This window comes from Aulonocara stuartgranti (genome assembly GCF_965226115.1).
Source record: "Aulonocara stuartgranti genome assembly, chromosome: 11".
NCBI classification, from domain to species: domain Eukaryota; kingdom Metazoa; phylum Chordata; class Actinopteri; order Cichliformes; family Cichlidae; genus Aulonocara; species Aulonocara stuartgranti.
Window position 1 is genome coordinate 16,052,414 of NC_138947.1, and position 25,316 is coordinate 16,077,729.

The window sequence follows — 25,316 nt, forward strand, 5'->3', positions numbered from 1 at the left end:
ATACTTTTTCACCGCTGCCTTTCTGTCTCTATACTCCTCTGCGTCTCCTCCTGCAGAGACACTTTCCAATCTCTTCTCTCTGTATTCAATTTTGCTCTTTTATTCCCTCATCGTCACAAGCCTATTCCCTCGGTTTGATTTTTTTCTCTTATTCTCCTCTTATTCTACTTCTATCGCAGATTTCCATCTTCTTCCTCACTCCCACTATTCCTCTCCTTGGAGTACAGAAACTATAATCTTCTCTGTCCAATGCTGTCAATAGCTCTCAATAACAATGAAATAGCACCAGTTCCTCCCCATCACTGATGAAGGCATAGCCTCAGTTCGGATCTTATTCGTCATCAGGGCAATCTGCTTCTTGGTAATAGCCAATCAAATGGCTCCTGTGAAATGCAGCGCTCCCATGATAGGTTCCCCATTGTTTTGATTGACTGCACCTGAGGGCCCGCCACTTCGGCTGGCCTCGATCAATACCCCATCACGCACACGAGGAAAGCGCACGCTCATACTTGCACTGGAATAAACACAGGGACACGCACACGTGCACACACACAATTTGGTGAAGAGTAAATTGAGAAGGAAACCACTGGTACGGCAAGCAAACAGAATACAATAGTAAAAGCCAGCAAAATGGAGTACTTGCAGCACCACACACAGTTGCGTTACAGCAGTGTGCCACGCTGAGCTCGTTGTGCGCTCAACTTTGAATTCGTGCACACAAACATGATGACAAGGAGGAACTTTAAACTGTTGGTGAACTACTTACTAGTTTCCATCTTTGCCGTGACACACTGTGTTGAACAGGAATGATTTATGGAAAACAATGAGATGGAAAATTGCTCCCATATTGTGCCTCTTATTCTATGTTGTGTCACACATACAGATGGCCTCGCATAAGCTCTGCCTCTGTTCACTTTGAACTACAGCGACCATAATGAGAGCGGCACAGCCATCTGCACGGTATGGTGTATGTTATTAGTATTACAAACATGTTGACGCGCACATTTGCCCACCCTTCGATTGCGAGACATGTAAAGTCAGGCAGGATGAATGGGAGGTCGGTTATTGCATAAAGAGCAAAGAAAAAGCAGAGGAAAGGGGAAGTGTGGCTGGTTCAGAAGACTGTGAAGATAGATTCAAAGCAGAGGGTTGCAGATTTTTTTGATGTTCTTTAAACATCAAAGTCAAACGAGTGTTGGAAAGGTGAGTGAGGTAAAAAAACAAAGATAACATGGACATCTCAAAGTGAATATGGCTATTAAAAAAAAGGACAGAGGGTGGAGGCGCTTTTATTCAACAAAGACAATCCTCGTGATCTGTGTCTTTGATGCAGACACAGTGTATGCTCCAATAATACCAGCTCACCCCTGCATGCATTCGTCAGGGTCTCAGGTCAGCCCCTATGAATCCATCAGCCCCCGTTCTCAGCTGCAAGGGTCAATTCAAGGTCCTGAACCTGAGTGTCCCTGCTGTCTGTCAAGACCTCAGACCAGTGAACGAGATGCTTGAAACAATCCCAAGTCAACACCCTCTACCACCATAACCTCCTCACCAACACCCCCCTCCCCCTCCCCCTAGCCTGGCTGTCACACAGCACTCCTTCCCCTCTCCTCTGTCTTATCCCTCCCTTCATCTCTCCATTCTTTCACACCGCCTTGTCATGTTGTCAGTCAGAGCAAGGATGTGTCACTCCTGGAGAGAGCTGCTTAGCACCACTGGAGCTCAGCTGAGCTCCGTTTCTTTCTTTGTGTTTGTGTGTCTGTTTGAAGGTTGTGATGGAGGTTAGGTTACAAAAAAAAACACGTAAATGCGTATCTTGTGTAGTGGGGGTGTAAGGAATATACATACACTGTTCAAGGCAGTTGTCTTTGTCATGAACTCTGTGTTTCTAGCGTATTGACATATCTGTGTGTTTGCATTTGTTTGCGCTTGTGTATATATGTGTGTATGTACAATAAGGATGTGCATGACTGACTGCGTGACATCTTGCGTGTCAGCTGTGATGTTTTCTTTGAACTGCCTCTGGAGATCCCTTCAAGGATGCATCCTGTCACTTCTAAACGGCAGCCTTTCCACAGGAGACGTGAATAGAGCTGTGTGTACTGTATTTTATGATTAGACAGGCTGTATGCATAGGACTGGGCTGCCTTGTGAAGTGACAGTGAACATCTTCATAGCTGATTTTTTATTGTATGTGCTGTCGAATTACAGGTGCTTCCACTCCGTGGGAATCTGACAGTGCAAATTGAAGATGAGCTAAATCATGACAATTTGAAGAGAGACCTCTTTAAAGCCAGGACAGTGATTTTTTTTTTTGTGAAGTAACATGTCGTGTATTCCTCCGCTCCTGCAGGTGGCGGTACAGGCAGCCAGCAGACCATTCTCCATGAGGAGCAGTAGAAGATGCCGGCTCTGCCAGCACTGCTGCTGTCAATACACTTCCTCTCCTTCCTGCTAGTGACCATGCCGCCACGCTCCCTCAGTCAGGCCCCTCTGCTCTCCTCTGTCCGCATGGGTGAGTGGCCACCTGTCCTGCCATATCCACATAAAGGGGTCAAACAACTCTCATCAAAGACACACTACTTCTTCTTCTTCTTCTTCTTTTTTGTTGTTCTATATTGTTGTTCTCTATATGTGGAAATTACACAAATTCTATTGTTTTCTCAGTATTTCTGAGCTATTCGAAGGATGCTGTCAATCGGCACCACACCACAACTCAGCCGTGCCCAAAATTAATATCATGGCAAAAGGAAACTTCTTGAAGAGTGTTCCATCTATCTATGCATCCATGTATTCATCCATCCGGTTCAGTTCAGTTGACTTCCATTCAGTTCAATTCATGAAGTGCCAAATCGCAACAGTAGTCACTTCAAGCCATTTTTTTTATATTGTAATGTAAAGACGCCACAATAATACAGGGGAAAAAAAGACAATCAAAAAACACCCCTTTAAGCAAACACTTGGCAACAGTGGAAAGGAAAACCTAACAGGAAGAGACATCCGCTAGAACCAGGCACAGGCAGGGCAGCCATCTGTGTAGAGTTGAGGGATGAGAGAAGGGACAAAAAAACCACACCATGGAAGGGAGCCAATGATTAATAATACTAATGATTAAATGCAGAATGGTGTGTAAACACATAACGAGAGATCCATCCAATCATCCATCCATCCATCCATCTTCTTTAGTACCTACTTCCATAATGCAAGAGGAGGTATACAGCCTAGAGAAGTTCCCAGTCTATTACTGGGGCTAAAGGTGTGCCAGCATATGGTAAATGTGTAAAGTAATGTTATCATCCATGTACAAATGTGTGCTGAGGCCTTGATCCAGGTTCATAGTTAGTAAAGGTACACTTGGTTGCTTCCTTATTTCCCACAGCAGATGGATCCACATGGGCTTGGGACCAGCATTAGGAGTCCACTAACCTGTGACCCTCTGAGGCTGGCTTTGTGTCTCCCTCCAGTCTCAAACCAGGCACCACCTTGAGCCACTTAGATTTATCGTTAATAAAACAGCATCATATTCAGTGAAAAAACCCAAATGATGATAATATGTGTCCTCTCATGTAGCGCTCAGAAGCAAATCAAATAAGCACATTTCCCAAAATGTTTGATTTATGATGTTGTTTGCATCTGGCACACATACTAATCTGAACGAGGACGAGTACCTCATTCCTTTGGCAGTCGGTGGCTGTGATCCCTTTATCAGCCCCACTTGTCCACCCACTACACATTCCCACATTTACATGAGGATGGATAATATTGTTAACTCGTCTTCCAGCTTTACGCCTTGTTATGTTTTTAGCTTTCTCCTCACCTCCTCACTACTCACTCTCCCACTCTCCACTGCCCTCCATCTTCATCCATCCATCCATCCTCTCCTCTACTTCACCTATCTCTCCCTCTCTAGCTGCAATCCTGGATGACCAGTCTGTGTGTGGGCGTGGGGAGCGGCTGGCGCTGGCCCTGGCCAGGGAGAACATCAACAGCGTGATGGAGGGTCCAGCTCGAGCCCGCGTGGAGGTGGACATATATGAGCTGCAAAAAGACTCCCAGTACGACACTACAGACACCAGTGAGTGGTGTGAGAATGACCACTGTGGCAGAATCACATTCCAGCAAACACTATTGTCCACTGGGACATAATGCCCCACAGAGAGTGAAAACTGGGGATACAAGAAGGTTTTATTGGTAGTCTTTAATATTAACAGTAATAGTGACAAATAGAGAGAAGAACCAGGAGCAGCAATATTGCAGTACTTTAATTCTAAAACACTTCAGAAATGTGCTGTTATAGAGTTATAAATACATAAGATTGCATTTTCTCAAAAGCTGCCTCTTTAAAAACAAAAACCTCAAATGATACATAGGGTGATAAAACACCAGCACTTTCATGCGATTAGGAGCCAGTAAGGGATTTTGCTGATTAGTTTACATGTCATTGGAGACCAGTAATGGGCCACTAAGACTGTCTCATTAAAAACAGTGGACCTGTGCCCTCCAGTAACAGCTGGCGCTGTGTGCTGTGCAGACCATGATGAAAACAAATCATCAAATACTAATACAGATCAGCAGTACAGGCAAACAGAACGCAGCAGAGAGGCTGCTTCATGAAAATTGTATTGATATAGAGAGTGTGCAAAGACAGAAGGAAGCACTGCTGAATCCAACCACTGAAGAGATAGAAACCCTGCTCCTATTCTAATCGGTCAGCGACCCTGCCACAAGCTACTGGCAAAATGTCTGTGTGTGCTTGAGAAGGGTTGTGTACATATGTGCATGCTTGAGTTGCAGGGGTGTGTGTATGTGTGTGTCCTTGACCAATGGGCAGGAGACTCTGACAGGCTTGTTTGCTCAAAGCATTTTTTGGTCTCTGGATCAGAGAGCTCGTCATCTTACGGCTACAACTGAGGCGCGCATGCACACACTCAACCCACACAGGCCTTTACACATGCATGCACACACAAACCCTCTCTGCAGACGCTTATGCACATTCACACACAGGCACAATATGAGCATATACTGTAAGCTCGCACATTGGAATCAATTAATACAACAAGCTAATACACAGTAAAGGAAAATAATCACAGTTTAGTCAGGCATTTTTGATGTGTCTGTGAATAATTTTTAGATGGATTCACAAAAACATTGTCATTAAAAAAGAGCTTAGCAGGGATTAAGAGAGAGAGTACAAAAATCTGTCAGTAGGTATTTTTTAGCCTCTCAGTGGATAGCATTCCCAGTGTTGCTTACACAATATGGACACAAGCATTGGGCTAAACCTGTTAATCTTTGAATTTAGGTGGGGGTTTTTTTGCCACAGGTGTATAAAATCAAGCCCTAACCATGTATTCTGCCTTTACAAACATTTGTGAAAGAATGCATTGTTCTAAATGTGGTATTGTAAAGATGCTACCTTTGCAAATAGTCAATTTAGGAAATTTCTTCCCACTAAATATTCCAGGATCAGCTGTTGCAAAGTGGAAATGTTTAGGAACCACAGCAACTGAGCCACAAAGCAGCACACCACGTAAAGTTACAGGGCGGGATCGTTGAGTGCATAAAAGTCAAAAAGCTTTGCTGACTTAATAACTGCAGAGCTCCAAATGTCCTGTGGCGTTAACCATTGTCTGTCACGGTCACTGCTCAGCACAAAGTTTTGATTATAAAGGGAATGTTTAGGAAATAAGTCTAAATCTCGGCTTTGTTTCCCATATATTGAGCTATATGTTCAAAATGACATTTAAACCTCGAACAGATTAGCGAACCCTGCATTTATGTGCTCCCAGGAAATTATATATATTACACAACCATTCTCAAGCTGTTCTTTGACTTCATGTGCTTTTAACTCAGCATGTGAAAACCAAATAGAAGCTAAAATAAGATGCAGTCATTTTTATAAAAACAATATTTTAAATACATGATTCCAAGAAAATAACTACCTTGGCTGAGGTGTTGTCAAGGTTACGGCTAATAAATAACTCTTCCAACTAACCATGGTAACTTTGTATGGATGCAAAGTAAATGTTACAAGTGTATACCACACTAGAAATTAAATGTTAGCGAGAAAGTTGATATTTATTAAATTCGTTTCTTTTTTTTAGTGTCCGCAACACATTTACTCTCTTCTGCCATGTTTTTATTTATGGCTGTGCCAACTGTTCTTGTGGGTCACTCGCCACTTTAATGTTTTATGGGGTTTATGTGCAGGCATAAAATAGCAACTTTTTTTTACACTTTTGCTTTGATATCTGGGCTCATTCTGGGAACTCATCAGCTAGTCTGCCTATGTAGTCTCAGGGAATGATTGCCATTCCCGCTGTGAGGATAGCGGATAGTTTGAGACTTCCTTTTTATATGTGGTGGTCATTTTTTTCCTAATGCTGTATCCCATAGTGTAGTGGTTTACGGTGAAAGGTCCATGGTTTCATCTTGGGAGGAGAGAAAAATCCCTTGGGAGTTGTATCAGGAGAGTCATCTGGTGTAAAAATCTGCCAAATCAAGGATGCGCAGCTACCTGCTGTGATGACCCCATGTGTGAATAAGGAAGCAGCAGAAAGTGGCTTTTAATGGAACGTTAAAGAACGTTAAAGAATCCCCAAATGATAGTTGATGGCTTTAAGATTGCTTTGCGGCAATCTTTTGTCCTCTACGCTTACTCAGACATGATTGGTAAACAATAAAAGCCAGAACGCTTCAGATTGTGTATGTTCATATTCTTTATCGAAACGATTGTGTGAGCTGTAGAGAAGCTAGAGTGGAAATTTTCCTTACATTTCAACAGATTTTAAACCAGTTCAGTTATTTTTGTCTTTATTAGGTGGGAATTCAGATGATAATTATGATCAGTAATACTTCCAGGTCTGTCCATAAGTGAAACTGTTTTTTTCCCTTTACGTTTTATGTATATGAACCTAGTTAGTGTATTGTAGATAGAAAACTGTAACAGGAAACACACACACGATAGACAATATAAATGTAAACATGGATACTGAAATTCAATATGTCAAAGGAATGTGAATTATACACTAAATACACAGTTATAGTGAAGACATCTGTTGGGGTTTGAAGTAGTGAAACCAGCAGTATGCTTGATTGTACTGCAGAAATAGTGTTTGCTTGAGCCATTCCTGAGCATAGAACTCTTTGAGTTAATCGTCAGATAATTTCATGAATACTTAATGTAATAGACAAATGTGTAAAGCTGTTTCTCCCACACTAATGTCCTCCTCCAAACAGGATTAAAATGCAGACTGGCGTTTGTTCATCGAAGCCGACCACCAGTCTGTTAGTATTGTTCTGATTCCAGGGGTACACTAGAGTTGTCTTGAAAATCATTAAAGCCGTTAAAAATGACTATCTAAACAAGTGAATAATAGCAGCAGGCATCCTGTGGGCTGCCCTGTTGTAGTCCTTGGAGGATTTCCCTCAAAAATAAATCAGATTATAATGAGGCAGATTGTGCTGCAACAATACAACGAGTGGTTAAACTGAAACGGTAATGCGTCCTCTGAGTTCTTGGTTGCATTTAAATTTCCACGCTTTTCCCCCTGACTGCAGCCCCTTCAGTATGCTAACGCAGCACTGCCTTCAAAACAAACCAGAAGAAAAGGTGTATGTCTGCTTATTCACTGTTTATCTCCTTTTTTGTTTTGTTCCCTTTCAGTGTGTCAGATTCTACCCAAAGGCGTTGTCTCTGTGATAGGTCCCGCCTCCAGCCCCGCCTCTGGCTCTACTGTCAGTCACATATGTGGGGAGAAGGAGGTGAGCGTGGAAGATAAACATGTCTCATAGCTTTTCCCGTCCTGTTTGCTACCATTGCTGCTCATGTAGGTCTGATGAATGTTGACTTGCTTGTTCTGTTCCTTCTGATATAATTAAGCTTCACCCACTACTTCGTGCTGCTTTCTTACTTCTTTTTATTAAATGCATTTTTTGGCGTAGGTCCCTCCGTTTTCTGCCCTTCCCACCTTTCTCATCTCCGTTCTCAGCCTCTAGCTACTCAAATGAATCATCCTTAATCACCACAGATCTGTGTTTTCTTGCCTTTCTTATTAGTTTCCTCTCCTCTCATCAGATTCCTCATGTAAAAATTGGACCCGAGGAAACTCCTCGCCTGCCGTACCTGCGCTTTGCGTCTGTTACTCTGTACCCTAGCAACGAGGACCTGAGCCTGGCCATTGGAGCCATCTTGCGCTCATTCAGCTACCCCTCAGCCAGCCTGGTCTGCGCCAAGGCTGAGTGTAAGTACATGCTGCGTGTTGTATAGTTAAACAGTTTATTATGTGTGACTGCGTGGCTGTGTTTGTATTTAGGTGGGTGTAAATGCATCGGCTGTGTCGCTGCGTGCCCGATTACCTCACGTACTGTATGTGTATGTTTGTGTGTATGTGCAAATTGCTCTGTGGGAGTGTTGGCAGATTCACTGTTACACTGTTTGGGCGGATATGACTGTTTGGCGCTGCTGGACATTCATTTTTGACAGTCTGGTCATGAAGTTCTGTCTGTTGTCAGAGTTCAGAACATGGCTCATGCTGCAGCCCTCCCAATTATTACTCATGCTCTTGCACACTGTCTCTTATCCACCTCAGAGGGTTGTTAGGCCAAACCAGTATAATAAATATTCTTGTTTAAAATGCTTTCCAGTATTGGAGGAACTTAGGGGACATTTGATTTAACTTTGCCTGGCACTCAGAGAGCTTTAACATCACAGGGGATTCAGGGCTTAGCCACTCGCCCTATTTATTTTCATTTTGAAAGAGTGTGTTATTGATTTATAATGCACTCCCCAAACCAGAGCCTAAGGAATTAAAGCGCTTGGCAGGATGATGACTAGTATTAATAATAGTATTGTGGTATTCAAACACTTTGTGATACAAACACTTTTTTTTTAAATAGTAGAGGTGTAATGGTTAAAAAAAATAACAAAAGAAACCCCCGTGGTCTCTTGCTTTTCTGTTTTCCCTTTTTCTGATAACCTTCCCGTTGCTGTAGACATAAAAAGTTAAGTGCAGCAGCTCAGTGCAAGAATGTAAACGCAGACAAAACAGAAGGATTATGTGACAGAGACACCTCGGGAGGAATAAGTGACAGTTGTGGCAGAGAAGAGGAGGAATCGCTTCATCATTATAGTAAACTGAAGGTTTAGGAAGCTGTTGTTTTCTTGTTGGTATAAACAGCATGTTTGTAAATATATGATGGGTAATAGTGGTTGAGAAAAGGCTCACGTGTCCTGTTCTTATGTTGTTTGTGCTAGTTAGCCGTGTGGAGGTTCTGTGGCAGTCTGGTAGAAGCCTAAATGTTTAAAGATCATAAGAACATAAACTCAGTCTGTTAGTTTTGTTAATATATAACTCATACAAACATGATAAAATGTCCTCCTCCTGGATATGAGCTGTATACTATAAACTTAGCAGGCACTTTATTAACTACACCTGTTAAACGATTGTTAGTGTAATTATCTATTCAGCCAATCACATGGGAGCACCTCAGTGCATTTAGACATGTAAAGATGGTCAAGATGTCCTGCTGGAGATCAAACTGAGCATCAGAATCTACTTGAGTCTTCTTACACAGTCATCTCCAGCGTTTACAGAGAATGATCTGAAAAAAGAGAAAATATCCAGTGAACAGCAGTACTGGGCGAAGATGCCTGTTGATGTCAGAGGTCACGGAGAGGAAGGTATGCAGAAGAGCATCTCTGAAAGACATGAAACATTGAAGCTCCAGCAGCAGAAGACCACATTGGATGTCACTCCTATCAGGTAAGAACAGGAAACTTTGCATGGGCTCACCAAAACTGGAAACAACTGGTTTCTTCAGCATGACTGCAGTCAAATGGCCTCCACAGTCATGAGACTTCAGTCCGATAGAGCACCTACTGGCATGTAGTGGAACGGGAGATTCACATCATGGATGTGCAGCTGACAAATCAGCAGCAACTGTGTGATGTCATGATGTTAATATGGATAAAAATCTCTGAGAAATGTTTCCAGCACCTTGTTGAATCTGTGCCATGAAGAATGAAGGCAGCTCTGAAGGCAAACGGGAGCCCAACTTGATACAATTCAATGAGATCTTTCTCCAGTTTCTAATCTCATTTATTACAGCACAATGATCAGGTTATAAATTATGGTCTTCATTAGAGTCACAAAGGAGGGTGATTCAGAAAATGCTTTGGGGCGGGCTTACATTGTGAGTGACAAGTCACTACTGCACGAGAGATCCACACCCTGCTTGTCGTGTCTGCTTCCAAAACAGGTGACAGCAGAAATACTCGAGACTTCACTAACGGGATGGTTGTCATCACTGTGTCTTTGTCCTTCTTTTATATGCAGTCTATGGATATGATGCAAAAATGTGGCTCAGAGATCAGTGTATAAATTGAATCATTCCACCCCTATTAAATACATGACAGAATATGCCTACGTTCTCTGCAAATCCTAATTTTTCCACCAAACTTTTTGTCCACTTCTCTGCAAAAACGAGTTGGTATAATTTGTTTTGCAGCTTTTGACTCCTCACACCAGCCACGCGAAACCGTCCAAGAACAGAAGGGCACTTACATAAAGAATTAGTGGGACCACTGAAGTCTGAACACATCCCTCGGCAGTGTTAAAAGGGTAGTTTTGACAAACAAAAAGCTCTGACATTATGAAAAATTGATTCAATCACTGAGATGCTTTCATTATCTTTCCAGCAGTTAGCCAGCGGTCCCCTGGTTTCCTGAAAGTAAGCTGAATTCCTTGTGGACTTGTCATTTCATTGAACCAAGAGAGCTTTGAAATGGCATCAGACACCTTTTTCAGTTTTGATCATCTGTTGAATGGGTAGATAAGAGCCTTGTCTTTTACCGGGCTTTTTCTCTCATAATAATTAGAGGCGGCAGATCGCCTGATAGTTACCGTGTGGGTCAAAATGCACAGCTTTTATTGGTGGAGGAACTGAAGAGTGCATTTTTGTGTAACATATATGGCTTGAAGGTGATCTTTACAAGGTTATCGCACTCACAGACTCTGACCCACTTGGCTGCGCTATCTATCGCCGTGGAGCTGGTTGCCATGGCTGCCGAATAGGTGCTAACTGCCACTCAACAGGCTTGTTCCACACTCTGAACAACTGTGTGGGTGTGTATGTGACACTGTTTGTGTGTGTTTGATGTCATTTTTCTGAGTGTTTGGTTCACTTTGTCTGTACATGTGTGGCAGCGCAGGACTGTGTGTGTGTGTGTGTGTGTGTCTGCACACACACACACTTTTGGGTTACTTGTATGAATGTCAGCGTGTGCTTTTGTGTGCGGCGGCTCTGCTGTGGCGCTGCAGAGGTTAAACATCAGACAATGTTTACTGCTCAGCCCACTTGTTTTATTCATCATGTTTACACCAGTGTAAAGTGAATTCTGTCTTTTATTTTTTATTTATTTTTTTGGCAGCAAAGTAAGTAATGCGCAAAGTCACACATTTTGCTTACACCCACCATAGATGCAGATCCTAATTAAGGCGTGTATTTAGAATCGGGTCAGTTTTGCAACAGCGTCCTAATGGCTTTAATCTAATTTATCCGTCTTTTAGCCAGATATTCTGTTAAATGAGTCAGAGATTTTTGGGTCATTTCCGATGAATCCTTCTCTCGCTGTGCCTGGGTCAGTACTTGCTATCTGAGCCTAATTCCATTATGCAGTTTTCATGAGATGGATGAGGTTAAGGACAGCGAGAGGGAGAGACTGAGCACAAGGAGCAGAAGACGGTGGCAGTGTTGGAGCAAGATGGATAAAGACAGAGAGAAGTAACTAGAGCACAGGGCTAAGACAGGAGAGATAGAGAGGTTAGAGCTTCTCTGCGCGAGAGAATATGTGAACGAGGGAAAGTGAGAGAGGGGAGTAGAGGAAGCTGTAAAGTGCATTGATTTTTTTTTCTTCTTCCCCCTCCTTCCTCAAACTAATTAAAGTTTTGGCCTGGTTCAGTGATTACCCCACTGCTTACAGAGGCTTTCTCCTGCTGAAGGGCTCTGTGTGCTACCTCTTCCCTCCTCTGCTCCTTTCTCTTCCCTTCCCTTTGTCCCACAGATGCCTGCCCCACCATTTATTTACATAGCTAGGGGTTCTTTACTATGGAATTACAATTAGGAGGCATCAGAGCTGAGTTTCTAGTAAAGGCTTATTCCACCCATGTTGTCAAGTGAGTCTTGACATTGGTTGGACTCATATTCAAGAGGAATTTGCTTGAAGTGTTTTAAGTACTTTATTCCAGTCTTTCAGCTTCTCTTTCTGCCCATCTTCTTTAATTTTTTTTGCCATAGGTTTTCATGATTATTGCATGTCCAGTTTTGCTATTGGAGTGTAAGATTTTCCATTTTTCGAGCACATGCTGTTGTACTCAAAGTGCATAGTGTACATTACGCAGAGATCCGAAAAGCATTAACTGAAGGATGAGACAACGCAGGCAAAGTGCATTACAAAGCACTCAAAGAGCACATAACTCTGCTGAGGCTGCACGACCTTCTGAATTTATTATTCTATTAATAAAATGTTCGGAAATTTGTCATGTTGATTGGTTGATGGCGTCCATCAATTTTGGAGGATACCTAAAACCTGTCTGGGAATATTAGGGCTTTGAACAGAAATAAATTTCTATTGAGGCAGACTCACAAGAACCAAGTTGTGTGTGTGTGTGTGTGTGTGTGTGTGTGTGTGTGTGTGTGTGTGTATATGAGTTATGTTATGTCCTCCTGCTGCAGAAACATAGACTGCACAAATGGCTTTCGGTTTTGCATCCTTTCGATATAGATTTATATACAGATAACTGCATTTCTTTTCTGGTTGCAGTAGTATGATGCATTTAAATGCATCAATCCATTTATGGTCTTTATCAATATTTATCAGTTTTGTTAAAATATTATCGAGGAAAACATACAGTACTGTGCAGAAGTCTTGAGTCACCCCTCATTACTTAATGTTGCTAGGAAAATGGGAAATAGGTGCAGAGATTTGCTCAAACATATGTATTCATATGTTGCTCATATACATCCCGAGAACCAGCCTATTCATTTATGTCCTCTTTGGGTTGTATCTTTTGACCTTATTGAGCTACCCTACCCCTAAGTCACCTAAAAGTTCAATGGGAAGGTTTGTTTTCCCTCTGTTCTCAGGAGTATATGCATATGTATGTTGCACATATATCTTTGCAAGTACATGATAACGTAAAGTCTATGAGGCAAAATTGAGTTTGTGCAATTCTAGAGAGCTTAAAGTTAATATTTAGTGTGACCACTTTCAAGCTTATGATTTCTTTCAGTAGTCTTCAGGAATAATTCTCCAGGCTTCTTGGAGGACATGCAAAGTTCTTCTTTGGATGTTGGCTACCTTTTATTCTTCTCTCTTCCAAGCTGATCTCACACTGCTTCAGTAATGTTGAGGTGTGGGCTCTGGGGAGGCCAGTCGATGACTGATAGCGTGCCATTGTGTGTTTTTCTGTCTGGGTATGGGTAAAAATTCAAATTTGGATTAATCACTCCACAAGACCTGTTATCACTGATATTCAGTCCATTCCTGAGTAATTTGTTGTACCTCAGCCTTGTTTAACCTTTTTAAGTATGGCTTCTTGACAGCCACCCGTCCACTGACGGCATTTCTGACGAGGCTTCAGTGAACAGTGGATGGATCAGCTTCATCTCTCAGGTCTTGGTTCAGATCTTTGATGGATTTTTTTTTTAAAATTTCTTAACAATATGACTCTCTGGTACTGTTCATCAGCTTGAGATGTTTTTTTAGTCCTCCACTTCCTTTATCTTTCTTGAGGACACACTGCACACCATGCTGACATTAAGAATCAACCTGTTGGTACAAAAATACAATTTTATGCCTGTCAAACTATGTTATCTTTGCCGTGTTTCATAGGTTTACCTGACAAATGGGAACGATTTTCTGTGCTGTTGTGTCAGGCTGCCATTAGTTTTTGCTAATCCCAAAAAGTTGAGTCTGTTAATCTGGACATGAGTTAGAAGTCTTTTGAATGGTTTGAATGGTTCATAGGTGTGTGTTAAGTAACAAAAAACATTCATGTGAAAGCTCCCAGATACAAGGACTAGACTGAAAACGAGTGACAAAGCAGCCAATGTCCAAAGAAAAACTTCAAAGGACTTTCAGGAGAATTATTGAAGAAAACCATGTTAGCAGATTACAAGATAGTCTATCTCCTTGGAAGCAAAGCATAAAGAAACGAGGGCTGATTCAAGATTTTTTTTCACAACACCGTAAATATAAAATCTAACTACATGTAGTGAAGATAGAGGTGAAAAATAACACAAATCCCCATAACTTGTTAAAATGCATATCTGCATCTTTTATGCACGTCCGGATTGATGGAATAACCTCTGCATAACAATTGTCCCGAACATCCCTGGGTGTAAACAGACGTACCCTGAGCTGACAGATTCATCTGGAGTCATAGATTTATTGGAAAATAAATGCAACCTTTGAGTCACAGTTGAGGTGTCGCGAGAGCACGGTGGCACTTATCAGCATCGAAAACAAATCACTTGTTTTCCGCATAATTCTTCTCCATATTTCTGTAAAATGCCGTATGTCAAGTAGGTTGTTAACTAAGAGGGAAACAAACAAACAAGGCAGAGCTGATAAGAAAAATCTTTTTTGTCGGAATTACAATAGATTAAAAAAAAAAAGTCCTAGTGAGAGATATGGTTAATGGGAACACGCGGCAGACTTCATATTAAATGATATTTCATTTCCTGGGGATTTAGACAACCCATCAATCATGCTTTGCAACGAGACACTAATATATGACCATTCCAGGATAAATCAGATTTTCAAATGTCCTGCATTGGTTACGTTTTGAAAAACACGAGTCGTATCTACTGATACAGACACTGATGCGCGCCTTGTCCCTGTTTTCGTTCTCCCTCAGGCCTGCTGAGATTGGAGGAACTGGTTCGCCGCTTTCTCATCTCCCGGGAGACCCTGTCAGTCAGGATGCTAGATGACAACCTGGACCCTACGCCTCTGCTGAAGGAGATCCGTGACGACAAAGTGGCCACGATCATCATTGACGCCAACGCTTCCGTCTCCTATCTCATCCTCAAGAAGGTGAGTTCGCAAACGTCAATACGTTCCCCAGAGCCACCTACACATTTTCAGGAGTCGAAGCTACTCTTGCATACAGTGCAAGCAGTATGTCTCAAGGGGGTTCGCGTATATCTCTCTTTTATGTACCCACATGAAGGGCATGCGGAGCTCACCATCTGTAAAATAATAAAACAACTCGCTCGGAGCTCCACAGGCTACACATTTGTTGTTGTTACTGAATTAACATCTATTTTTACCTTCTCTGCCCTCCAGAGCTGCATAGGGAACAATATTTATGCGTGTCTGCCAGCAACGATCACTTACATTCTTATGAAAGTATTTGACAAAAGAACATCTTTTGTTGGTATGTGGTGCAGATGTTACCCAAGCTTGTTCTGATTCATGGTACGGCTTGTAACGCCGATAGCCAGCACAGTGAGTCATGGCTTGAATGTGTATGGGATGTTTTTACTGGGTATATTTGAGCCGCTGCCCGCCCTCAGCGAAATGTCCTAGTGTTAGCCTGATGATGTAAAACTGTGATTAACGTATGCTCTCTCCACCCCCTCCCCACTTTTCTCCCTCACACCCTCTCCCCTTTTGTACCCCGACTGCTTCCTTTCCTCTCTGCCTGTCCAGTAGCTCTCCTCCTTTGCCCCCTCTTTGCCTTTATCAATCCGTCCATATCCTCCATTATTCTACCGTTTCCGCATTCTCCACTTGTTTGATCTTATTTCCTCTCCCTCTCTCTTTTTGTCTCGCAGGCGTCAGAGCTTGGGATGACATCAGCATTTTATAAGTACATCCTCACCACAATGGTAAGAGTACGCAAATTGTTCCCCTTCCCTTCTTCTGTCCTCTCTTCCTTCATTTTTCCTCCTTCCTCTCTCCTGCTTTTCCTCCTCTTTCTGTCCCTTTATGAGCCAGCAAAGGTGTTAACAGGAAGAAAGTACTCAATAGGTGGAAGTACAGAGAGGTGAGGGAAAAAAAGAGAGAGGCGAAGAAGAAAGAAGAGGGAGACATTTGAAAAACGAATTACTGTATGAAGATGTGGATGTGCAGAGGAGGATGGTGGGAGGAAAAGAGAAAATAAAGTGGGGGTCTGGGGTGGAGGTGATGACAGATGTGATGTGCCCTTTTTCTTCTGCCACCCGCCACCTTCCCGAAGCTTGTGGTGTTTTCATCCTTCTCCTTGATATGCTCCCCTCCTTTTCAAGCGTTTGAATAAATGTACCATTTTATGTTGCGCGTCTGATTTTTATTTTTTCACTTTCCTCTCTCTGCCCTCTGTGCGGGATGTGGTCCTGTGCTTTTAGATGTACTTGTATGCATATTACTTTGAAAAAAGAAAAGAAAACTCTGTTCCATTAACCTCTATTTTCCTTGTATCTCAGTCTCCGCTTTTCTTCTAGCTCTCCATCAGAGATTAGATGCTGTCACTCCCCGTAGCCTCTTTTTTTCTTTACCACCCTCTTCTATTGCACAGTATTTTTCTTCTGTGCTAAGATTTGATAGCCTGTCAACATCACCCTGTCACACACCTCAATTTTCTCTTTTTCCTGCAAACACCCTCCCCACTCCTCCTCCTCCTCTTCCTCTGTAGGACTTCCCCCTGCTGAGACTGGATGACATAGTCGATGAGCAGTCCAACATTGTCGGCTTCTCCATGTTTAACACCACCCATCCCTTCTATTTGGAGTTCATCAGGAGCCTCAATCTGTCTTGGAGGGAGGGCTGTGACCTAACGTACCCCGGCCCTGCGGTCAGTATCTCGAGCCCATGAGTACTCATGCGTGCACGCTATTAGAGCTAATTTTTAATGCTTTGTTTATATGCCACACAACATTAAGCTACTTTATTCCTCACACTGATTCATGGAGCACTTAAACGACTCCAGCTAGTCTTTTGCTTGTATTTAATGGGTATTGATGTATCCATCTTTGTTTCCTCCCCATTGGTTTACTCGAACCTCTACATCTTTTCCCTCCTCTTCTTATTTTCCTGCCTTCTCCCCCCATTCCTTGTTAATCTTTCAATCCTCTCTGCACCTCTAATTCCCGTTAACTCTTTTTTTCTCTTTCTCTCTTCTTGTTTCTATCCATCTCACTTTTCCCCCGCCTCCCCTCTCCACCTTCCACAGCTTTCTTCAGCGTTGATGTTTGACGCTGTGCACGTGGTAGTGGGGGCAGTGAGGGAACTGAACCGCAGTCAGGAAATTGGAGTGAAGCCACTCAGCTGCACCTCACCTCAGATCTGGCAACACGGGACCAGTCTTATGAACTATCTGCGCATGGTAAAGCTCCATATTTACTATATGTCCAAAGCAGGAAACAAGATGTAACATCAGTTTAATCTTCTTTTTACATTCACGCTTTTCTTAACATCCTTGAGTAAACTGCGACTCCTATTTATTAACGCTAGTAAGATTAGTGTTGCTGCAATTAGCATTTATTTTTAGAGTAGGTTAAACTTGAGAAAACACAGAAAATACTGTTTTAAAATTGCTATTCTACAAAGCCTCAGGTGACATCTTCAATTAGAGCTTGAAACAGTTACCGCACTTGGAGTACTGAGTCGATGGAAATAAACCTACCATAATTTTTATAGCCAGTTAATTATTGGAAAGACTAAATATGAGCTGTTTCCAGCCATAAAAAATTGAGGATTTTCCTTATGTGAAATTAAACTGACTCTTAATGTTTGGGAATGTTGGTTAGCAAAAACGAAATATCATTTTGTGACCATCTGCCGCTCCCATCAGCGCGTTAATGATCCACCCCACTCGCTGCTCACGATGTGGATTTTGATCTCAGACACACACCTGTCACATTTTGTGCCTGTAACTAGGTTACAGTGTTGGACAAATTATTCAAAACCTCCTTTATGATGTTTTCTGCTAGAGCTGAGTTCTCCAAGACTACATTTGGAGAACACACACAGAGAAAAACAGACTCCCAGGGAAAAAACAACAACAAACAGTTAGTTTGATAAGTATTTGGACAATAACACAATTCTTGTGATTGTGTCTTTGTACACCGCCACAGTGGATTTTAATTCAAACAATTAAAATGTGATTGAAGTATAGACTTTAAGCTTTAATTCACAGGGCTTAACACAAATGTCACATTAATTGTTTAGGAATTACAGACACTGTCAAACACAGTTCCCCTTGTTCAGAGGCTTAAAAATAATTGGATCAAATAACACAATTTCAAATTTGAGAATTGCTTTTAATACATGGCTGAAAATCCTTTGACTCCCAGATATCTGGAACCCATGGACATCACCAAATGCTGTGTTTCCCCTCCCGGGATGCTCTGCCATGGTTTATCTGGAGCCACCTACACTTGCTGCTTGTTTGTGGGGCTCCCTGCACTTGGTTTTACCTTCAGTGACTGAAACACTGCTCTGATGACCTGTGATCACGAGATTTGGAGACTTGGCTACTCACAAATATCCTATTTCTTTGCCTTGGAAACTCTTGGGATGCTTTTGCAGTTTGCTTCGGGTCATTATCCATTTGCGCAGTGAAGGACCGTTCAATCAGTTTTGCAGCATTAGGCTGAATCTGAGCAGAGAGCGTAGCCCTGTACACTTCAGAATTCATCCTGCTACTTCTATCTGCAGTAATATTATCGATAAACACCAATAATGTGGTTCCCATGGCAGCCATGCATGCTCATGTCGTATGCTTCAGATGATGAGCTGTTTCTCTCTTCAATACTGATGAAACAAGTTCTTCATGTTTCATCAGTCTGTAGAATGGTTTTCAAACCAAACTCTTTCAGATGTTTTCTCTCCAATCTTGCCTTGTTGTTCTTGAGTGTAACCAGTAGTTTGCAGCTTGTTGTAAACCCTCACAAAGGTCTCTCTTGATTCTGTCTTTGATAATGACACGGCTATTTCCTCAAGAGTTGTCTTGATTGGTTTGATGTTGTGAAGTTGCTTTTCTTAACCAAGGAAAAAATATGCTCATCTACTTTATCTGTCTTTCAGGCCTATTATTAATAATGATGATAGTAATAAAAACAATAATGACAATAATAGCTATTTTATAGCACTTTTTACCATTGCAAAGTGTTTCACAGTTCGAATAAAAACCATGAATTAAAGATAAATATGAATGTTGTAGCATACAGACACGTAGTCAAACACTCGGTCTTGCATTCATTAATACAAACACACTTCCATACACACATTAGATGTAAATTCTCCAAAAACTCGCTACAAAAACTTGGTACTTTGTAGCATATAAAAAAACTGAATGAAAAATCCAATAAATAGACTTATTCAATCTCCAAACATAGGTGTAGTATAAAGACACGCCACAGCAGTTTCTACACCGTCAAGATCACATTTTACCATAAAGACACACAAAAGAAACAGACAGATAAAAATGATGGCTTCTCCTCTTCATAGTGATTAAAAGCAGAGAAAAGCAAAGATGCTACCACTTGAGAAGGGATTGCATTAGCAGCATGTGTTCAGAAAAGACTCATAATTATTCATGACTCGTCATTTTGTTTAGTTTTCTTTTAACTGAAATATTGATAAATGAGAAGAGTACAGCTGAAATGTGTATCATCCTCATCTCATGTTGCATGTAACCTCTGTGTTTTGTTGTTCTTTGTCATCTCCCATCTCTGGTCGTCTGTTTCTCTCATCGACGACCTGTTGTCAAGGCAGCTCGAGTCTCATCTCTCACTGCCCCCGCCCCACCGGCCCGACATCTGTCTTTGTTAGTCAACATCATGGTGTGCTCCATCTTCAGCGCTGCGCCATTCATCATAGTTCTCGCTTACTGTGCCAGCACCTGGCTTTTGAAGAGAGGGAGCTGAGCTGTGAGCTGCAGGTCTGAGTCTTATTAGAGAGCTCTTGACCCTCTCTGCTGCTCTGCCTGAGCCTCTCGTCAGTCAGTTTCTCCTAGTTGATCCAAAACTGATCATCCTTGTCTAGTCCAGCCTCAGATGCTTTCTCTGCCTGTCTTAGTCTTTTTCCCTCTCTTTCCTCCTGATCACTGGTGATACTTTCTGTCTAACCATGACCGCTAGTGAGAAGAAGTATGTTTGCTTTATGCAGAATGCTGGCTTAGTTTATTTCTCCACATCTTTTCATGTTTTCTGTGTTCTCCACTCTCTGTTTTTCTTACCTTTCCTTCTCTCCTTCATGCTTCTGTCATACTTCCTCACCTCACTCTCTGTCTACCTGCCAGGTGGAGTACGATGGTTTGACAGGGCGAGTGGAGTTTAACAGCAAAGGTCAGAGGACCAACTACACCCTGCGGATCCTGGAGAAACACAGAGGAGGCCACAAAGAGGTCAGAAGTCACCTGCTATCATGCAGCAGCCAGGTCACATTGCCCTCAGGTTCTGGGTTAGTTACAGGTCACTTGTCTCATTTCAGAAAGCCTGCAGCGGCGTTTAACACGAGGTCAGCTTCATCACAAACTCCACTGATAGCAACCATATCTTTACTCTGTGATATACGTTTTATCTGAGATGCGGCTCATGTTTGAACAGTGGTTTCAGTTTGAATTAAATCTACATTTCACTGATTACAAATGTGGAGTGTTAAAGCACGGGAGCTATTTTCCTAAAGATTTGCTCGATTATTTGTTTTCTGATCTAAAAATATAAAACCTCTGTGTCATAAACGACACATTTATTTTCTTTTTATGTTTACAAACAATAGCTTGACATTGGTTTGCAAAAATCTGTGTTTGATATTTGCCTTAAGCTCAGTGCACAGCAGACAGGTGTGCAGCTCTGCTCTGGTGTTTGTTTTTGTCTCGTATAGAACTGGATTTGCTTTAGGCTTAGTTTTAATCCGTATTTGATTTGGACTCTGTCCTTAATTGAACTCTGAGCTGGATTGTAGCTTGCAATAAGCTACACTAATGTGATCAATGATGGTTCCTTGAAAATCTTGTGCTCATCTTTTTTCACAGAAATGGATCAGAGGTGTAGGTGTAGTCTAACAATCAGATAGGTTTGAGTACATTAAAGGCTGGGCCATGAATCAATATCATCTCCCATTCCCTTTCAACAGAAATGTACCTTCACAGTACGGCCATGTTGGACAGGAGTAGAACCGAAGTTAGCAATTTTAATGAGCTAAGTTTTCACAGTGAAATGCAAATAAAGCACAGCTCATGTGGAGAACTTGGGGGACACTCAATTAAAACAATTAAAACAAAAAGCACACTCTTAACAGAAGTGTCAAAACCTACCTAACTTGTCTTGTTAAAATGAAGAAAAAATGAATTCTGTGCTCCCTTTCCTACTCTAAACAAACCAAGAGTACAGAATAGTTTTTCTAAACAAAGTGCAGCCTTAACTGTGGTAGAAGGAATATCAATGAGCAGAGAAAACAGGTTCACCATTGGCACGGTCTCCAGGGTGCAGCAACAGATTACAAAACTTCAAAGAGACTAGAATTCACTGACAAGCAGTGTGCACCAAACTACAACCGTCCTCTCGAACAGAGACACGCTCAAAGGGGCGGCACGGTGGCTCTAAATCACAGGAACAAGTGAAGGCACCATTTAGCAGCACACTCTAATCAGCATTTAAAGCCAGAATATGGGAACAAACTAATTAATGCTAAAAGTGAAAACATATATTTAATGTGCCCCTGCTTTAACTTTATTTGACTGGCAGTATGTAGATATAGTTATTGGAAAGCAAACACTGAGTATTGTGGATGATACACAGCAATGTGTAGCAGGAAAAACACTGTGTTTACTTGACAATGAATATAATTGAGCAATAGTGTTTTTTTTAATTGCTGAATTTGTAATAATAATAAAAATAACTTTTTAAAGTCTCATGCTTCGAGTTTGATCTCTTGAACTAGTCAAGCACAGGCCACAGCAGATTAGTTTAGGCTAGTTGGACAATGCTACCAAACTGTTGGCAGGCCCAGCAGCAAATGAGGTGTTCAGGAGCATTTTGGTACATTATTGTGACAATGCAGTCCACATGAGTAAGCTAGAAGGAAAGGTGAGGGCAGGTGGAAATCTAAGTGCATTCCACCTGCATTCACTAAATGAAGTATACACACCACTGCAGCCTCCGACTGAGGGGGAATTACGCTGCAGTTCATTGGCTGGAGGAAACACTTCTTTTTCACCTCCTCTTAATGTCTTCCTGGGCTCTGCACTTGGCCAGCTGTTTTCCATGTTAACACAAAATGCCACCTGCTACATATGCTTAGAGGTAGACTTTTACTTAGTTGAGTGTTAACTCGAGGTAATGAACATTTTAACTCTGCTCCTCCCCTCTCTCTGCACAGCGGCACCCACACTCCAGGCAGGCAGCGGTGGATCACAGATAAAAAAACTCCTCTTAAATGTCAGGGCAGGATAAAGAGTGTCACAGGAAAGCTGTGATTCTGTCTGTGGAGTCATTACCTCTTCTTTGACCTATTGAAAGATGTACAGTAATATCTCCTGAAGAAATGCCTCTGCGAGCTGCTTTTCCACCCAGCGGATTGGTTAGGTCATAATCACACACTTATGTACCTAAGTGACTTTACAGTCTCCATAAAATGGAAATATGGGAACAGTATTTATGCAATTTAAAAAAGGTGTGCGTAAGGGAAAAAAAAAATTACAGTGGAACTTCTGATCATGAATGCCTTTCATTACCGCCTTTGCCATCTTGTCCCAGCTCATTGCTCTGCTTATAAACAGGAGCTTTTTTTCCCAAAGTGGTGCATAGTACTGCGAGTACATATACGGCTCCGTGGGGAACAATTAACTCGTTATGCATATGCAGAATCTAACAGTGCGGAGCCCAAGTCCCAAAACATGAAACGTGCAAAAGGTGTTTTTAACAATAAAACAGCTGCTGTATATTATTTATCTAACAATAACAGCTTATTTTTTGTCACGCTTCTTCTTCATGTTAGATCGGTATCTGGTACTCAAACAACACCCTGGCAATGAACTCCACCAGTCTGGATATTAATGTCTCAGAGACGCTGGCAAACAAGACCCTCATTGTCACCACCATACTGGTAAGGTCACGGCTGCTCTCTGACGCTCCACATTAGTGAGATCAGAGTTGTTTTTTTGTTGCTTCCCAGGCTGTGCCGGAGCTCGTGCTGTGTTGTGGTCTGTTTCTGATAATTTTGCTGTCGCCGCTGTAACTGTCATAGAAACTGACAGATCACCGAGGGAGATGTGTAACTAAAAACCAGACTGCTACAGTCCTGGTCTACTGATTATGTCCAAACCCAATAAGCTGTCTCCTTGTAGGGTTTGGACATATGATTGATATCTACAGGTTGGTGTAGAGATGTGAAAGAAACACCCAGAAAGATAGATTCAAATTCACTGAATCCTAAAATACTGTTAACATCCTGTGATAGCACACTGTGTTAGCTAATTAGCCTTTTCTAAATCAGTCTGTTGATTGTTGATGATGCGTAACTGTTGAAGCCAAATTTCATAACAGCGAACATTACGCCGTTTATGGGGGAAATTAAAAATAAACATGGAAAACATCTGAAGCAGCTCGAGCTTTAGGACAAAACAAGAAAGAACAAAAAAAGGAAAGGAAAGGGAAAGAAAACATCTTGTTTCTGTTTCTTGGGTTGTGTCAGATATGAAGATGTTTAGCAGTAAAGAAAAAGCCATTTTGCTGTATTCTCCCAAGATGTAGACAAATTCACTGTTGTTTGTGTGTTAGAGGGTTTGGGCTGGTTTAGACACATGATGCAAGCTTTATGAAACAATTGTTGTTGTTTTTTTTTTTTATGTCAATACATTTGGCGCACTGCTCAGATCTGCAAGAACACCGCCTGCCTTCCCTTGATACCCTGGTTTTTCTGCGTCGATCCATTTCGTGGCTAGACAGTGGTTACTGAATGGTTTTTTCTACCCTTACCTATGTCTGTAGCTATCTTCCACAATCCAATTTATGTCTTTTAAACCAATTTAGTATTGGACTTCCATAACTGTAGGGGACTCACAAGAGGGAGATAAAAATGGTCTAAATTGATTCTGCTCAAGCTGAGATATCTTGACTTTTAGCACTGGGCAAGCTCCAAGAACAACAACTCTAAAATTCCCAAGATGCATCTGTGTATTGTTCTTTAAAAAAAGCTTTCTAGCCTTTTCAGTTAGGAAAAACTAATTAATGCACCTTTTGATAAGTAAAATGATTACAATGTTAAATGTCTTCTCTTTTAAGTGCCTTTAATTTGAAATGACTGCCAGAGTTATCTTTGAAGACACAAATTCAGGCTTTTACAAAATTGTCTGTGATTCCCTAATAGAAAAGTGCTGGCATTCCCATGTCGCTGGAAAAATGGTTATTTGGCTTGTTGCGAAGAACACAATACCATACGTGACTGTGGAGTAAATATAAAGCCAGTTAGCGCAGAATAGCATAGCATAAGTATTGAGGTTTCTCACATGACATCATGGACACATTACGCCACCATACTGGATGTGAGAAAACTACTGGTTGCTAGGGAAACCTGTATTACCAGACTGGTTGCCTGTACTGTAGTTCCTGTAGGTTTCTGGCTTTTGCTGGATGAAATTGGTTGCAAAGAAGATGGTGCACCAAAAACTTTCTAGTGATTACTTTGTTTCTTAACAGGTTGCCATGGATGCCTGTAGCTTTTCACATACTTGCTAGTACTGTACTCACCAAGCGGTAGTACAGCTTGATAAAGCCTGACACAAACCAGAAATAGAGATGGCTTGCCTTCAAAGTAATAAGTTTTGCCTCAGCACTGCAGTTAGCGTGTTTCAAAGGGCACAACTTTTACTCCATTTCCAGCTTGCATCCACTTTTCAGTTTCACTACAGCTTGGAGAGTAGCTGTACTGTGTTTGTAGGACGTCCGTCACTTCCATGCGAACTACAACTGCAGCAGAATGCAAGTTGTTTTTCCCCCCAGAGCTGGGTTTGGTGATTTGGCAACTTCTAGCAACCACTTGAAAATGACATGAGATGAGATGATGAGATAGCCTTTATTTGTCAGTTGCAGTTGCCCACAACCGAGATGACAGACCTTGCCGACCGTACATACAATACACAAACATCACATTGGGGAGACAGGTCAGGCTAGGTAGCAAGGGAAAAAAAACCTCGAAATGTGTAACACAAAAGGATAATACAGGAATCCACAGGTATCAACACACCATAACACAATAAAACACAGACAAGCAACATGGAAGAGTATTCCAGTGTGTACAGCTGATCTGGGTCCGCTGCAATCTT

General features: G+C 41.7%; 1 protein-coding gene across 7 annotated transcripts in view; it reads left to right on the plus strand.

Annotated features, from left to right (window-relative positions):
• The window catches only part of grik5 (glutamate receptor, ionotropic, kainate 5), a 109,080-nt gene that overhangs the window by 48,385 nt on the left and 35,379 nt on the right, over positions 1 to 25,316 (plus strand). For 6 of the 7 annotated variants that reach the window (XR_014279457.1, XR_014279458.1, XM_082550387.1 and 3 more), the window contains exons 2-11: positions 2,354 to 2,515; positions 3,911 to 4,075; positions 7,667 to 7,764; positions 8,078 to 8,243; positions 14,922 to 15,100; positions 15,844 to 15,897; positions 16,683 to 16,841; positions 17,220 to 17,372; positions 20,292 to 20,396; positions 22,991 to 23,098. Coding sequence is in view for 5 of the 7 variants with exons in the window: in XM_082550387.1 (XP_082406513.1) it covers positions 2,404 to 2,515; positions 3,911 to 4,075; positions 7,667 to 7,764; positions 8,078 to 8,243; positions 14,922 to 15,100; positions 15,844 to 15,897; positions 16,683 to 16,841; positions 17,220 to 17,372; positions 20,292 to 20,396; positions 22,991 to 23,098 (1,299 nt within the window). In the remaining 2 variants the exon portion in view is untranslated. Of the gene's footprint in view, positions 1 to 2,353; positions 2,516 to 3,910; positions 4,076 to 7,666; positions 7,765 to 8,077; positions 8,244 to 9,684; positions 9,765 to 14,921; positions 15,101 to 15,843; positions 15,898 to 16,682; positions 16,842 to 17,219; positions 17,373 to 20,291; positions 20,397 to 22,990; positions 23,099 to 25,316 lie in introns of those variants that run through there. The other variant, XM_082550388.1, reaches the window with a different exon arrangement.